An 18,123-nucleotide genomic window follows, 5' to 3' on the forward strand; every position below is an offset into this window, starting at 1 on the left:
CACCAATGACTGAGCCACCCAGGCGCCCCTGTGAATAATTTTTCTTATAAAAGCTTATGATTTTTAGACCTTACTATTTAAAAATTTTTAAAATTCCATTTAGTTAACATATATGATATTATTAGTTTCACAGGTAGAACTTAATGATTCATCAGTTTCATATAACACCCAGTGCTTATTACATCAAGGGCCCTCCTTAATGCCCATCACCCATTTACCCCATCCTCCCACCTACTTCCCCTCCAGTAACCCTTAGTTTGTTTCCTAAAGTTAAAAGAGTCTCTTGTGGTTTGCCTCCCTCTGTTTTCATCTTATTTTATTTTTTATTCCCTTCCCCTATGTTCATCAGTTTTGTTTCTTAAATTCCACATATGAGTGAAATCATATATTTGTCTTTCTCTGACTTATTTCCCTTAGCGTAATACCCTCTAGTTCCACCCATGTCATTGGAAATGGCAGGATTTCATTCTTTTGGGTGCCTGAGTAATATTCCATAGTATGTGTATACATATACCTCATCTTCTTTATCCATTCATCTGTTGATGGGCATGTGGGTTATTGTGGACATTGTTGCTATAAACATTGAGGTGCATGTGGCCTTTCAAGAATCACTATGTTTGTACCCTTTGGATAAATATCTAGTAGTGCAATTGCTGGGTTGTAGGGTAGCTCTATTTTTAACTTTTTGAGGAGCCCTCACACTATTTTCCAGAGTGGCTCTGTCAGTTTGCATTCCCACCAACAGTGTAAGAGCGTTCCCCTTTCTCTGCATCCTTGCCAACATCTGTTGTTTCCTGAGTTGCTCATTTTAGTTTTAGACTTTACTATTAAAAAGTATAACACTTTCTCCAGTAATCCATAAATTTTTTTTGGAAGAGAAAATTTTAATTAGTCAAGCGAGCCAAAATTAGTATTTTAATGTTTAGCATATCACAGGGCTAAGAAAATAGAGCAGATTTAGAAGATAAAAACAAATGCTATGAAAGCCATTTTTTCCTATTCTTTAATTTCTTTCATGAAAAAGTCTAATTTTTCTTCCCAATTCATCTAAAGTTAGAACACTGAGATCTTGGAACTATTAGAATAGCGATGATAAGAATGAGTTATTAAGAACTGTGCTAGATTTTATATACATTAATTCAACTCCGCCAACAACTTTGCTAGGAAGGTTTTATTATTTTTCTTTTACAAATGAGGAAACTAAGGTTTAAGGAGATTTAATGAATGACCCATAAATAAGTAGCAAAAGCAGTATATGAAGCCTAACACCAAAGCTTGGTAAACTTTCAAAAGCCACTTTCATTATTACCAAGATTTGTTGAATTATTTGTAAAAAGCCAAGCAGAATTGGCAAAAATTGGCAGAATTAATAATTTGGTGTGTAGAGATATGAGAAATCAGTATTCTTCCAGTTAAAGGGTAAATAGAAATGTCTAGTATAAAAATTCTACTAAACTCTTTATTTTTCAAAAATAGTATTGTACTTTTATAAAATCATGCTGACTTGATGAGCATACTTTCAAAGAGTCTGCAAAAGTTTTGTTTCCTTCAGTTCTATTTCAGCATTTACTGATGAATAAGTGAGACTTGGAGCAGAGAATGGCAAATTCTTATGTCACTACATCTGATGGTTACTGTTTTGCTGAACCAATGCAGTACTATGGTATGTAACAAAAAGCTACGGTATAATGGTTGATAAAACACTTCTTGTGTGACATTATGGTTAATTACAGAGGTTTGTTTTTTTTTTTAAAGAAATTAACAAGCAAACCAAAGAGTTTAAGTTTTTCCCTACAAGAGGAATTAAAATAAAAACTTAAAAAAATCATTCTCTTACAAGAGAATGTGATTAATTTCAAAAAAAATCAGTAACTCTAAAATGTTGTAAGCAAGAATCAAATGTAAAGAGAGAAAAACCTGATAGTCTAAAATTGTATTTTTTTAAAAATTTGAATTAACATGCAAATTAGAATTTATTTTTAGGGTTTAGCTGAAGATAGTTCACATGCAATTCAATAAATGTGGCTCAGAGTAGTTATTTCATATACTTGAAATTTTCATCTTTTTTTTTTTTTCCAATTTATTTATTTTCAGAAAAACAGTATTCATTATTTTTTCACCACACCCAGTGCTCCATGCAAGCTGTGCCCTCTATAATACCCACCACCTGGTACCCCAGCCTCCCACCCCCCCGCCACTTCAAACCCCTCAGATTGTTTTTCAGAGTCCATAGTCTCTCATGGTTCATCTCCCCTTCCAATTTACCCAAAAGCACATACCCTCCCCAATGTCCATAACCCTACCCCCCTTCTCCCAACCCCCCTCCCCCCAGCAACCCACAGTTTGTTTCGTGAGATTAAGAGTCACTTATGGTTTGTCTCCCTCCCTATCCCATCTTGTTTCATGGATTCTTCTCCTACCCACTTAAGCCCCCATGTTGCATCACCACTCTCTCATATCAGGGAGATCATATGATAGTTGTCTTTCTCCGCTTGACTTATGAAATTTTCATCTTAATCTAAGATTTTTATCAAAGGGAAAGAAATAGAAGCAATGCAGGATACAAAAGGAATTTTCTCCAAAAAGACTAAGGCTATAAGATAAACTTAATTTAATTTTTTAATCTTTAATCTTTTGTTTTTTGTGGGTTTAAAAATTATTTATTAATTTGTTTATTATTTATATTGTTAGGGTCCATGATCAAAGGAGCGAGACTGATACAAAGCGAAGGTCAAGCTAAGCTTTATTTTTCGCCAGCACAGAGAATCAAGCCCACCGGTCGGGGCCGCCTCTTACAGAGAGAGCAGCCCCTCCCAGCCTCACAGACTAACTTTTAAAGGGCAATGGCCATGTGGTTGAGCCTGGCCACACACAGGTGGCCAACGAGATTGTAACACACAGTGAAAGTTGCATAGTCCTGCTAGGTCATACGCAGGTGGCCAACTGAATTACAATTCACCCTATAGTAGCTATTTGAACTAGACTATCATCTTGGTCAGAACTGGCACCCAAAAGGTGCCCAAAAGGTGGGGCCCACATTATTTTATTTTAAGATTTTATCTATTTGACAGAGAGAGATCACAAGTAGAGAGAGAGAGAGAGAGAGATAGAGAGAGAGGAGGAAGCAGGCTCCCTGCCTAGCAGAGAGGCTGATGCAGGACTCGATTCCAGGACCCTGAGATCATGACCTGAGCCGAAGGCAGAGGCTTAACCCACTGAACCACCCAGGCAGCCCGGGCCCACATTTTTTTAGGGAGATAGTGATTAAGGATGTCTCCACCTGGCCTGATCCGCCCTTGTATTTGGGCTCTGTTATCAGGGACTGGTCGACCATATTTTACTTGTTTCCCGGACTTGCTTTTAAATAAGTTCCCCTGGCATCGGGGTGGGGTGGGGGGTAGGGTCAGTTTAAGTTTTATTGCAGAAACAACAAAACCACTGTTTAACTGAGATGGAATCGTTCTGGCTAAATAGGCCCTTACAATATTATTTATTAAGTTTTTGAAAATTTAAATTCAATTAATTAACATATAATGTATTATTGGTTTCAGAGGTAGAGGTCAATGATTCATCAGTCTTATACCCAGTGCTCATTACATCACATGCCCTCCTTAATGCCCATTATATAAATTTAAATGCCATTTTCTTTTAGGGTTAAGGTAAACGTTAGGGCTTCAATTCTAATTTCCATGCGAATGGAACATCGGCTAGTATTATGCAGTCTTTTGACACTAATTCAAGAAAGGCCCTCTTTAATAAAAAAAGTTACATTGTTTTTACTGATAACCTTTCTTTTTATATTAGGTTATTATTAGTATTTATTCAACAGTTAGCATTAGAGTGAATGCTATAAGATTGCAAGTGAATTATGTGCGTTAATAAAAATTATACTGTTTACCAATCTTGGTGGTATAATTTTGAGGTTAAAAGTAAGTTTAATCACCTGACTCAGCATCAGGAAAAGTACAAATATTACTAGTTACAGATATAGATATTCAGTATTCCTGGGTCCTTTTGGAGCCAATTTTCTGGATTTAGCCTTAGAAATTTTCCTGAAAGCAGAAGGTAAGTTGGTGACACCTGGGTGGCTCAGTTTGGTTAGGAGGCTGGCTCTTGATTTTGGTGCAGACCATGATCTCAGTGATGAAGTTTTAGAATATAAGGGAGGTTTAGTGGGGTGAGGTCCAGAGTCAATGACCAAGAAAGAATTCTTGAGACATCTATGGTTCAGAATGGTGGTTTATTAAAGCAGAGGGACAGGACCGGTGGGCAGAAAGAGCTGCTACCTGGGGTTGTGAGGAGCGGCCCATTATATGACTTACAAGTTGGGAGGGGGTCAGGGATGGCATAAGTCTCCAAGGAATTTTGTAAGCAAGGTTTCCAGGGCTAGATATTGTTGGGGAAAAAGGTTATTCATTACCAGTAATAAAGCCTTTGTTGGTGAGAACCTTTAGATGTGTATCAGTGGTCATATGCTTGGAGAGTTTTGAGATAAAGTTTTCAAAGGAATTGTTCAAGTAGACTTCAGGATCATGGTTGAGGGTAGGGGTCCTCAGGCTAGGATTGCCCTTTGCCCTTAGCAAAGCATTAAGGTGGAGGTAGTTGAGTCCTTAGAGTAATGTCACTCTGCCTGTTTCGAGGGCTTGTCAGTGGGTAAGGAAATTTAATAATTTTTTCTTCTGCCTGTTTCCCACATCATCAGGGGCCAGGAATCAAGTGGGGAGTTTGCCCAAGGATTCTCTCTCCTTCTCCCTTTGCCCCACCCCCAGCTCGCGCATGTGTGCACTCTCTCTGAAATAAATAGATAAATCTTAAAAAAGAAAGTAAGTTGGTGTTTGGAAGCTTTGGTAATTATAATAATGATATTCATTAAGCATTAGTTTATATTTTATATATGCTTTTGCATACCCTATTTTGTTTCATCCTTATAGTAACCTGGTAAAGCAGGCAAATTTATCCCCAGATAATTGATAGTTAGAATTGTTAGTCAACAAAATGCAAAAGAAACTAGTAATTTAAATCAGGTGTACAAATGGCAAAGGACAGTGTTAAGGTATATTTAATGGGAGTTCAAACAAAAACATATATATATACATATATGTATATATATATACACACACATACATATATTTGCTTGAAATAACCAAGTAAAATTGTATTTTAGTTTGATTTTTTTTTGGGGGGGTGGGATAATTTATTAATTCATGTCTTTACTGACCTGACTGTACTGCAAACCATTTTATCCACACAAGGGAAACGCAAAGGATTGGGAAAGCCTTCTTTCCTTCCAGACAAGGGGAAATCCACATTTCTAGTTAAGAAGGGGGACTGGATTGATATGTAAGCCATTAGCAACAGACTGGCCTTTTTCCCAGCCCCAGAGCAACCTCCGCCTACCCCTGGAATGGCAGCACTTATGAAGCAGGATAAATCAGTTTACTGCCCACTCCTTGCTCCTGGTGCTGGCCAGCAAGTCCTTGTGACGCAGTGGACATGTTGAACTCATTGTTGAGCATACAGCTCTTTGACATTTGAAAATAATTATGGAATTTTGACTTTTTACCGTTTGTTCTTTTTTTTTATATTAAAACAACTAGATATTCTGCCAGAGCAAATCAACTATCAGCTGCACGACACTGATTTTCAAGAATCAGCTTATTGCCAGTACTCTACGGTCCAGTTTCCAACAGCTCTGCAGTCTCAATCTTTACAAAGTCATTTCAACACTTACAGCTTGGATCCACAGTTTGGTGGTGGAGAGTGTGTATTTGGTTCCTATGAACTAAATAAACCCACTTATGTGGTTGACCATGATGCTGAAGATGGCTATTCTGGAATAAAAAGGTCCAGACTAACTCACTCTTCTATTCGGATTAAGCGACAGGAAGAACTCTGTGTAGTTTGTGGTGATAAAGCATCAGGATATCATTATAATGCACTTACTTGCGAAGGTTGCAAGGGTAAGGAAAAAGTTAAAATCAAACTGAAAGTCCTAGTGTTTACTGAAGAGTCATGGAAGTTTAGGCGTGTAAGAATACTCTCATTTTTCAGAGTGTGAAAAATAAAACCAGAGAGAGCCAATGATACATTTAAAAGTGGTCAATCCGTGCCTAGAAGGCGTGAAAATGGAATGTAATAGCTTTGATTTAGTTTTCATTTTTGATGAAAACTTTTACATTTAAATAGAAAATTCAGTATTTATGCTGCAGGAGGTTTTTGTGGTTTTAGATGAATCGGATATTGGAATAGAAAATGATTTTTAGGGGCTCCTGGGTGGCTCCATTTGTTGGGCGACTGGCTCTTGGTTTTGGCTCAGGTTGTGATCTCTGGTGGTGGGATCAAGGCTGGAGTGCGAGGCTCTGTGCTTGGCTCAGAGTCTGCTTGTCCCTCTCCCTTCCCCTCTGCCCCTTCCCCTCCACCCCTCCTCTTGCTCCAGCACATATGTGTTCTACCTTTGTCAAATAAATAAATTAATTAATAAAATCTTTAAGAAAAAAAAATGATTTTTAAAAATATCTGAATGTTAACTTCTCCATCTTCTCATGTGGTTGATATAATTCATGCATTAGAAGGAAATTTGAATTAAATGACTTCTATGATGCTATTTTAATTTCTTTGAATGCTTTTCTGGAAACAAACGGGAGGCTTGCAAGTGAAGATCATAATTGACAATGAAATTTTCAAAGAGTGAAAATAGTCCTTGATGAAGTTTTGAGTCCTTGATGAAGTTTTTGAAACACTCCTGCAATGTTTTTATTTACAATTGCAATGTTGGGACAGAACCCGGAAATGATTAGGCAATGCATCTTGTTAAGCATGTCTGTTTAGAAGTTCAGGTTGAAGATTTACTGTTAGAATCTCACAACTCATCCCTCACAAAGAATAGTCAAATGAAGACTGTGGGAAATTAGGTACCAGCTTTATGAATAGAATAGCTGGGCAAGTATTTGCTTATTCTTAAAAGGCAGGGCCTTGCTGTTCAAGCTAGATGGAAGAAGGGGCCCCCGGGTTAAGCACCTGCCTTCACCTCAGGTCATGATCCCCACATCCTGGGATCCAGCCCCCACATCACATCGAGCTCTCTGCTCAGTGGTGAACCTGCTTCTCCCTCTCCTGACCCCACTCATGTTTGTCCTCTTTACTGCTCTTTTTCTCTCTTTTAAATAAATAAATAAATCTTAAAAAAAAAAAAGCTAGATGGAAGATGAGGCATGGTTCTAGAACTTAAGCTGATATTTTTATTTCCTTTGCTGAATCTAAATCACAAAACTCTCAAGTGTGGTCTACAGAAAAAAAAGGGTATGGCAGGTCTCTAAGAGGGGCATTGACAAAGATTGTCAACTTTACTGCTTGGAATGGATTAAGAGGAAGATAGCAGAGGTTACTGCGTAGGAATGGGGAATGAAAGAGGAAATGGGAAGGGGGGCTGCTATGCATGGATTTAGAAAGTGAAAAGGATAATATACACACCTCCACCAAAACACACACACACACACACACACACACACACACACACCACAGTCTATTCAATGTCTCAGACCAAATAACCTAAAAATGTTTTCTAACCTGGGTGAGTGCTAAAAAAGGAAGGATACAGAAGGAAGTTTCAAAGAATAACTTTTCCTATTTGTATGGTTGAGGTGGTAATATGAGGAGAAAAGAAAAGAGATTTTCCTTATAGTTTTACAGGAGCATATATTCTTTTTTTTTTCTCTTTAGCTCTGTGATTTTTTAAAAATAATTTTTAAATTTTTTAATAAACATATATTATTAGCCCCAGGGTACAGGTCTGTGAATCGCCAGGTTTACACACTTCACAGTACTCACCATAGCACATAACCCTCCCCAATGTCCATAACCCAACCACCCTCTCCCTATGCCCTTCCCGCCCCCCACCGGCAACCCTCAGTTTGTTTTGTGACATTAAGAGTCTCTTATGGTTTGTCTCCCTCCTGATTCCATCTTGTTTCATTTATTCTTTTCCTACCCCTCAAGCCCCCCACATTGCATCTCCACTTCCTCATATCAGGGAGATCTTATGATAGTTGTCTTTCTCTGATTGACTTATTTCGAGGAGCGTATATTCTTTCAAGGGCACCTTGAGAGACGCTTCATGGAATCCTGATATTCTGTACAACATAGTTGTAAAAATGCTTTTAGATGATATATTATAGCCGTATTAAAATAGAAAGTTATCTTAATTGATGGAACTATTTTGTTTAATTTCTAGATGTGATTATTAAAAGAAACAACCTTGGAATAGAAGATATCAATCATGAGGGAATATAAACATATATTAAATTGAATCTTACTGATGGAAAAAAGCATTTTATTGAAATAATTTAGTTATTTTGATTACTTAGCTCTAGTAGGAAGATATATATTTAAAAAATGGGTCTCCTGGGTGGTTCAGTCAGTTAAGCATCTCTCTTTGGCTCAGGTCAAGATCTCAGGGTCCCAGAAGCAAACCTCACATTGAGTCCCACATCAAGCCCCACATCAGGCTCCCTGCTCTGTGGGGAGTCTGCTTCTCCCTCTCCCTCTGCCTGCCTGCTTGTGCTCTCTTGCTCCCTCTGTGTCAAATAAGTAAAATCTTAAACAAACAATACCCTAAAAATACTTAATAGTGAAATTTTATTTATTTATTTATTTGTTTGTTTGTTTGTTTTTAATTTGACAGACAGAGATCTCAAGTAGGTGGAGAGGCAGGGAGGGAGGGAGAGAGAGAGAGAGAGAGAGAGAGAGAGAGGAGGAAGCAGACTCCCCACTGAGCAGAGAGCCTCATGCGGGGCTCGATCCCAGGACCCTGGGACCATGACCTGAGCCGAAGGCAGAGGCTTAACCCTCTGAGCCACCCAGGTGCCCCATTAATAGTGAAATTTTAAAAGTACTTTTTTTGTTATTAGGTTTTTTTCGACGTAGTATCACCAAAAATGCAGTATATCACTGCAAGAATGGTGGCCACTGTGAAATGGACATGTACATGCGTAGGAAATGTCAAGAGTGCAGACTGAAAAAGTGTAAGGCAGTAGGAATGCTGGCAGAATGTAAGTGTTATTATGGACTTTGGGGATTCTTTTTTGAGGGTGATTTTAGTTTTTCTTATCTTATTGACAACATAATGCATTACTCAAATTATCATTTGGAACATTAACATACTAGTCTAGATTTAAGCTATTTCTCTAACAACTGATAGATTGGGATGATTAGTAACCAATCTAGGTAATTATTTCCATAAACCCTGTTCTACACTATATTGGTCTAATTTTGGCAATAATCATACGTTCTTCTTCATTGGAAATCCTTGTATTTTCATATGACTTAACCTAAGGTTATATAATTAATCTACAAAGGACAGAATTTTAAATTAGTAGTTCCCCTTCTTTGGGCTTGTATCTTTAGAAGCCTACATGACAAGTAGGTATGTAGAGCCTACTAATAGCTCATAGGTGTCAAAAACCAACTCGAACAGGCAGAAGAGTACTTAGGCTGTTTGGGTTCCTTCTATGTTCACAGTGTTTTTAGCTTATAAATTACAAGATATCATGTAATCTTCAGGGTAGTACTAGGATTTTGGCCTTATTTTCGCAACTCCTCCTATTTTCTAGGACTCAAAATGTCATTGTGATTTCTAAGTTCATTTTCTTAAGTATTAGTGTTTTCATGCTTAATCTAGCCTTGCTCAAACTCTTATCTTGCAATCTTTCTATTATATTAATTTTATGGCTGTTTCTTCATTATCTCTTTTTATTTTCCTTTAACTGCTATGATAATATTCTTCAATTTTTATTAAATTACACTCCTGTTCAATAAACACCAATGCAATGCAATGATCTGTTTATATTGCATTGCTTATTTTAATAAAATCTTAACTCTTCATAGCTTGACCAAAAGGATTCCTATTATTTAAAATTCCAGGGGTGGGGGCACCTGGCTGGCTGGATTAGTTGATAGAACATATAACTCCTGATCTCAGGGTTGTGAGGTTGAGCCCCATGTTGGGGATAGAGATTACTTAAAAATCTTTAAAAAAAAAAAATTCAGGTTGGAGTCGATCTTAAGGTTGTCTTGTCCAACCAGCCGAATCCTTTACTTTATCTCTGTCGGAGACTGCTCAGACTGCCATAACAAAATACTATTGTCCTGTTTTATTAAGAAAAAAAGTGACTTAGCTCATTTAACAAAATCACAAAATATTTCCTTGACTTTATATAAAAAAATCAAAGAAAAAAGCTCATAGATAACGTAGTTGAACTTCTATATCAATTGGTATTCTATGTTGTTTCCATGATATAATGTAGAAATTTCTCTAACATAAAAGGTATAGGGGCACCTGTGTGGCTCAATGGGTTAAGCTTCTGCCTTTGGCTCAGGTCATGATCTCAGGGGCCTGAGATCGAGCCCTCCATCGGACTCTCTGCAGGGAGCCTGCTTCCCCCTCTCTCTCTGCCTGCCTCTCTCTCTACTTGTGATCTCTCGCTCTCTCTGTCAAATAAATAAATAAATAAAATCTTGAAAAAAAAGGTCTAAATTTATGGTTTGGAGATGAAAAATTGATTTTTAATTTATGTGTAGGATAACTGTGTACTTGTAAGTAGAGGTAGTTATGGAAGGAAAAGAGGAAATTAATGTAGTAAATTTAATTGCTGTGTACATGCTTGCCATAAAAGGAAAGTTCTTTGTGAAAAGACAAGTCTATGATAATATATGTGTACAGTGTAAGAACATTTTCATTAAATCCTATGATGTTATTTGCTAAACCTATAACATCTTATTTGAATTTCATAATATCACAGGTTTGCTCACAGAAATTCAATGCAAATCAAAGAGACTTAGAAAGAACTTTAAACAGAAGAATAGTTTTTACTCTAGCATCAAAGTGGAAGAGGAAGGACTAGACAACAAGCTTGTATCATCCACCAGTAGAGCTGGAAAAATGGTAAGACTCTTATAAAATTTCTTGTTTCTTTAATGAGGACATGTGTTGCTTAATACAAATTCATTATAGTTTTCCCCCTATGTTTTCTTATAGATTAAGGAGAGCATGAAACTAACTCAAGAGGAACATCAGCTCATTAATAACATTGTGGCTGCTCATCAAAAATATACAATTCCTTTAGAGGAAACAAAGAAATTTGTATGTGTTCATTAATGGGGAGAAATAATTTATTACTAAGTATATTAGAAAATAAGGGCATAAACATAAAAGTTAAAAATCTAAAGTTAGTTGAAAGAAATAAAATCCATTACTCTTATTTCTTTTTGTTGGCTAGCTGCAGAAGTATGTAAATCCTGAACTGAGCTTTTTGAGACTCTCGGAGACAGTGGTCCTACACCTACAGGGGTTAATGGATTTTACCAAGGGACTCCCAGGTAATCACTTTATGACCTTTGTGAAAAAATCAGTTTCATACTTAATTTTTTAAAAGTTCCCTGTTTTAAAGGAAGGGGACATTTTAGGAAAATAAAACCTCTGTTTTTCCACCAAAGCTGTTCATTTTGTATGCTTTAAACAATCAGGTGTGGTTGATTAAGCATCCCACTCTTGATTTTTGCTCAAGTCATAATCTCAGGGTCATGAATTTTAGACCCACATTGTGCTCTATGCTGTGCGTGGAGACTGCTTAATATTCTCTCTGCCCCTCTGCCCCTCTGGACCTCTCGTGTGCTCTCTCTCTCTCTCTAAAAACAAAATAAAACAAAAAACAATCAGATGATTAAAATATTCATATTTAAAAACATTCAAATGACTCCAAAGACTTAGTGCAAGACACATGATTGATTGTGTCTTTTAATGTTTTGAAATAAATTGTTGTTTCTGAATATAAAAATAAATCAAATAAAATTGTATAATATGAAAAAAAAATCAAGCTACAGTTGGCTAAAAATTATATGCACAGATAACTCACTGTAAAAATAAATTCCTTGAGGCTTAACTGTCTGTGTTTAATTTGCTTTTGCCATATGAGAAAGTATTATTCTCTATTTCCAAAATATTACCATGTAGAATCAAGAATTTTGTTCATATTTGAAATTACAGATCTTGATTATTCTAAGGAAACACTTAGGATTCACATTATAACTAAATTAATAATTAAAACATTAAATCTTATGCCTGAAAATTACCTCTTCATTACTCATTTCAAACAATTATGTGATCTTTTCTTCAAGGATTTGAAAATTTGACAGCTGAGGACCAGACTGCATTATGCAAAGGATCAAAAACTGAAGTGATGTTCCTTCATGGGGCCCAACTTTACAGTCAGAAAGAATGTCTTTCATCAGCTTCTGAAAGTAAAAAAATGTCAACCAACTCAATCTTAATGTTTACGGTTACTATTAAACACAGCAAGAAATTACATAACATCATTTTTATTATATTTTTATAATAAATATTATATTCTCATTTGACTAGTTGGTATAAGTACTTCATGATAGCTTTTACAATTCATTCATCTAGCCTTTGCTTTTCTTTTAAAGAAAACCTTTTTTTTTCCAATTATATGTCATCATGGAAAACATTTTTGCAAGGTTTTCTACATGAAATTTATATAAATTCTGAACTATTTATCTCAGTTCATGTTTCAGGAATAAAAATTATAAAGCTACCATTTGTTGGGAATATTTCCTGTCTAACAGATTAGAGAGATTGGATTTATTATCTGTATAAAGACTTTTTAAAAATCAGACTTTATATTTTTCCCTGTTACTAGGTCCTATGAGAATATCAGATCATTCATTGAATTTTCCCAATCAGAGTGATAATAGAAGTGTCATTTATTCTATGGAAACATTTTGCAATGAAGACTGTCCACCTACTACACTGACTGGTAATATTACATACAGTACAAAATATTATATTGGATGGGAAAAATTGATCGGATACAATGTTTCATTTTATTATTCTGCTTTGAGAAAAGATGGTAATGGCAATATGTTTGATTATGCACTATTGTCTGAAGAAAATATATTTGATACTAATCTTTTTAGGTATTGCTGAAGAATTTATTACCACATTATTTTGCTTCTACAGAAGAATGAGTGAACTTAATATTACTAATACTGAATATGCTCTGCTTGCAGCAACAACTGTGTTTTTTTCAGGTAAAAACCATTCAGAAATATGTATTTGGATTAAGTTTGGCAATCAAAACATGATGTCTGTGGTTATTATTCACTGATGCCAAATGTTAACTTTATTTCATCAAAATTTTCTCTTTGAGAGAATTCACATTAGCTTATGAACATACTGTAATTTCTTGCATCTTAGAAAAAAGCCTTCTTGACCTCTAATCGCTTTCAGCTATTTTCCCATTTCTCTGCTCTACTCTACAGAAAAACATTTTTTTTCTGTGTACTCCTGCCTTCATTCATCTCATCTCATTTACTCCGGAACCCACTGCAGTCAGATTTTTGTCCCCTTCTCTCCATTCTACCATAATTTGTCAAAGATTGTCAGTAATCTGGCACTGCTGATTCCAGTTTTCAATTCTTAATCCTCATTGTACTTGACCCATCCGCTTCATCTGGCAGAGCAGATCACTCCTTCTCTCTTGGAAAACTTTTATCACTTGGCTTCTGTTGATCATTCCTTCCTTCTAGACATTTTTCCCTCCACTTAAATTCCAGGACATCACACTCTCTTGATTTTCCTCCTCAGTGGCTGATTTTTCCATCTCCTTTGTTGATTTCTCCTTATCTCCCACACTAATAAATGTGAGTGTCCTAGAGCTCAGTTCTCTTTTCTTCTACACTTACTTCCTTTGAAATTTCATCTTATGTCGTGGCTTTAAACACCATCTACATGTTAAGTCCCAAAGTTATATACCAACTTGGACTGCTCCCCTAAGCTCCCACTAAATAGTCTACTCAAGATTTCAACTTGTAGTAGACATATTAAATTTAACATCTCCCAAGGTGAACTCCTGATCTTTTCACTGATCCTCCTATATTCTTCCCCAATCTTTACTAAATGTTCATCTCCATCCTTCAAGTTACACAAGACAAAATTTGTGAAGTCATCTTTCACTACTTTCTTTTATACCCTGTCAAATATGCAACACCTCTTCTTGGCTTTAGCCTCAAAATATATCCAGAACTCAACCACTTTTTACTGTCTTTGTTTTGGCCACCCTAATGTGAACTAGTATCTTCTCTTGCTTTCCTGTTTCTGCCCTTGCCTCCCTAGAGTCTATTCTCTATATAGTAGCCAGAGTTATTCTTTTAAAACATAAGCTAGATCATTTCATTTCTCTGCTCATAACTCTTTTTTTAAATTTTAACAAAATTTTATAAACATATAATGTATTATTAGCCCCAGGGGTACAGGTCTGTGAATCGCCAGGTTTACACATCTGCTCCTAACTCTTTCATGGTTTCCTGTTCTACACAGGTAAAAGCCAAGTTCTTTCTATTATTGCCTACTACTATCCATTTTCTCACACCACCACAGCCACATTAATTTTGATACACATGTTACTTGAAAATGTCAAGCAGACTCCTGCCACAGGTTGTGTTTTAACAAATATGCTTGGAAATCTCTTTCCCCAGATAATTACATTCTTCCTTTATCTCTGATCTCTGTTAAATGTCATCTTACCTCTGGATTATCCTTTTAAAAATAGCAACTGCCCTTCCACCCTAAATTCTTATTCTTTCTCCTGTTTAGTTTTCTCTATAACACTTATCATTGTCATATTATTTATTTATTTAAAAAAAAGATTTTATTTATTTATTTGACAGAGAGAGATTACAAGTAGGCAGAGAGGCAGGCAGAGAGAGAGGGGGAAGCAGGCTCCCTGCTGAACAGAGAGCCTGATGTGGGGCTCAATCCTAGGACCCTGGGATCATGACCTGAGCCAAAGGCAGAGGCTTTAACCCACTGAGCCACCCAGGGAACCCCCCTTTTTTAAAATTTAAAATGTGTATATATCTCTTTTCTTGCCCACTCCTCCCAAACTCAGGATATAAGCTTAAAGAGGGCAGGAAATGGTGTCTGTTATGTTTGCTGCTATATCTCCACCACAATGACTGGATAAATAATTGTTGCCTACCCATTCAGAAATTCTTGGTTGGTTCTTATATTTTATAACTAGGTACTTAAGAAGCTTGCCTTTTGCTTACTGTTCATCTTGAGGAAATTAATCTTTTAAAATTTCAAGTAAGCTTGAAATTTTTCTTGTACTCTTACAACCACTTACTGACCCTTCTCTTCCTATTTGACTTTATTTCTCTACCTCATAGAGTACTATGAAGATTAAAGTAAGATACTATATGAAGTAAGTTACTTGCATAATATCTTGCATACATTTAGGGTTTGTTAAATATTTGTTATTTTTATTATTTACAAACTATATTGTTTTGAATTATCTTCTACAACTTTCCAGTATTCATTAAGATATATATGATGATGTTTTTCAGATCGTCCATACCTTACGGATAAGCAGCATGTGGAAAATATACAAGAACCCATTTTACAAATTTTGTACAAATATTCAAAAATTTATCATCCAGAAGACCTACAGCATTTTGCTCGTCTCATAGGGAGGCTCACTGAACTGAGAACACTGAATCACAATTACTCAGAAATACTTAGCATCTGGAAAGCAAAGGACCCTAAATTGGCTAGTTCACTCTTGGAGAAATGGAATTTGTATTCACATTGTTGAAATTTAGAATGTTGTTGTGGTTTGTCTTAAAACTTTCTAAATCTAGATTTTTGACTCTATCATCATAGGATGACTGATTTGAAAAACAAATAGGTTTGCTAGGTAACCAATATATCACCATAAATTGGATGTCATCAGTGCTCATCAAATTTTGTGGAATATAGGACGAACCACTAGAGGGACATCTAGGACTCTTTTCAAGATTTTACTCAAAAGAAACAATGACTATTTTGTTGCCGTATGGTTCCTTCAAAAGGGAATAATGCTAAATAGAGTTCTTACCTGAAGAAACTTTACGTTTTTCTTTTAGTAGAAAAACTAAACGAAAATATATAGATCATGGACATGAGAAAGGCTATTTAGTGGAAACAGTTGTAATCAGAATAAAGGTAGTTTGTGAAACTCATTAATTAGGCCAGATTGATGGATTAAGAACTAACTTTCTAAACCTATTCCTGTTAGAGCATTTTATGAATTATCAAAGGGGAACAAAACTGTTCAACTCTTACTTTTTCTTAACTTAAAAAAATTCTTTTTAAGTCCACATTTTAAAAAATTGGTAATGGTAAGATATTAAAAAAAGTTAAAATGACAAATCATCAAAATGTTTTAACATACATTAGGAAATTTAGCACAAATTACTACTCATTCTGGTAGGCAATATTTTGACATTTTTGCCAATACCTTTTGTAGAAAAAATGAAGTTCTTAAAAACTGAAAACTTTCCACAGATATTTTAATCCTTGTATGGATAGAAAGGCTATTTAGTAAAAATAAATTCCATGTGAAGTATATGAAACTGAGAAATTCTATGCTGGCTGTATTGTTTTGAAAGACTGTAAGTAAATAAAATACTGTGAATTTAAGTTAATTTAATCCTAGGCATAGTAACATTTTGGTTTTCAAGACAGAAAAAAAGACCATAGTCCAATTTTTTTTAAGCTATAAAACTTTAAAAAACTGGATTGTTGAATTTATATCCTCAACTTTAAGAACGTCTTATTTAAATTTATTAATTATTGCCCCCACAGGGCATCTTGGGCATAAACCTGGAATCATCTCTTGGAGGGACTATTTTGTCTTTTTTAGGGTATCTAGACTGTTTCCCTAAAATGTAAAATAAAGTACTTAACCTGGATCAAAAATTTTTAAATTTTAGCAGAAACTATGATGTCTCATAGATTAAATTTATACAAAGTTGGATATTTAAAAATATTACTTAAGCCCTTTGGGAAAATATCAATTATAGTACCGGAAGAAGTTAGAAAACAAAGTCAAATGTATTCAAAATGGAATTCATTCTTGTATTGCTCAAACCCAGGTATTTAGTACCACAATATTTATTGTATTTCCTCGCCACAGCTTGAAGCCAAGCAGACTTCTTTCCCTGCTTACTATTTTAAAAAGTCATCAAACCCTATTAATTTTACTTCCTAAATATACATTTGATGCCTCTTCTTCATCTTCACTGTCACGGCTCAGCTCCTCACACCTTATCCTGCCTATTAAACTCTCTCCCAAACTCCAGTCCGACATGCCTGAGCCATTTTTCATAACGACACATTTTCTTCTGAACTTGATCTTGCCTCCCTTTCTACGCAGAACTCTTCAAGATCCCCATCCAGGAAGGCTAAAATCCAAAAGCCTTTGGAAGGCCTCCTATCTGCCAAATCTGCAGCCTCATCTCTTGCCGTTTTCCCACCTGGCCTCACACACCTACACCAAACTTCTTGGAGTTTCTCTTGTACTAATCTCGCTCACAACCACAGGGCCTTCGCCTGTGTTCTCTCGGTCAGGCGTCCTCTTTCCCCATTAACTGTGGGCCCGCTCTCTCTCTAATCACTCTCCTATTCTTGAGCGAAGCTCTAAGAGAAGCCCAACACCTCCGTGCAGCCTCTCCTGACTCCCCAGGCCACCCCAAGTGCTGCTTTCTCTGTGTTTTAACCACCCTTTCTAAATTACCACCTTTAAAGGATTACACCTGGCTGTAATTATCTGCCCATCTGTTTCTTCCCGAAAACTCAACTCTTGGATGACAGAAATGCATTTTTCACACTCTGCTCCAATCTATCACAGTCCTTGCTAGTTTTCCTTGCATTCTCTGACAATAGCTGAATCTTAAAGAACGTCTACTCGAAGGAAAAATAGAATCCCGCGAAGAATCGTTACCAATGTAAAGGAAAATCTCGCGAGAATTGGGAGCCGGGCGAACTCTCACAGCTGACCGTTATTTAGCCGTTAAACAGTCGTGTACCGCACCCTTTCCTGGCTGGCCGCCGAAGGGAAGCGATTTCCCGCCTTTTCTGAGGTTCGGAGGCAGACGCTCTCGTTGATTCTTTTTGCTGTCCTAATAGCAGGTAGCAGTTCACGTGGGCACCGAGTCCATGGTTTCCCCCTGAATCTTGAAAGGTAAGGGCAGGGGTACGGAGTTCCTTTTTTGACGACGGACCCAGGA

At 36.2% G+C, this 18,123-nt stretch overlaps 1 protein-coding gene across 1 annotated transcript; it reads left to right on the plus strand.

Moving 5' to 3' along the window:
- Positions 1-1,599: 1,599 nt before the first annotated feature.
- LOC122898804 (bile acid receptor-like) lies at positions 1,600-15,668 on the plus strand. Its single transcript, XM_044236487.1, has 10 exons — positions 1,600-1,663; positions 5,598-5,960; positions 8,907-9,047; positions 10,797-10,939; positions 11,033-11,137; positions 11,274-11,373; positions 12,172-12,294; positions 12,714-12,830; positions 12,991-13,104; positions 15,421-15,668. The coding sequence occupies exons 1-10, from the start codon at positions 1,600-1,602 to the stop codon at positions 15,666-15,668; spliced, it is 1,518 nt and encodes a 505-aa protein (XP_044092422.1).
- The last annotated feature ends 2,455 nt before the right edge of the window (positions 15,669-18,123 follow it).

Source organism: Neovison vison, chromosome 2, assembly GCF_020171115.1.
Source record: "Neovison vison isolate M4711 chromosome 2, ASM_NN_V1, whole genome shotgun sequence".
Taxonomy (NCBI): Eukaryota; Metazoa; Chordata; class Mammalia; order Carnivora; family Mustelidae; genus Neogale; species Neogale vison.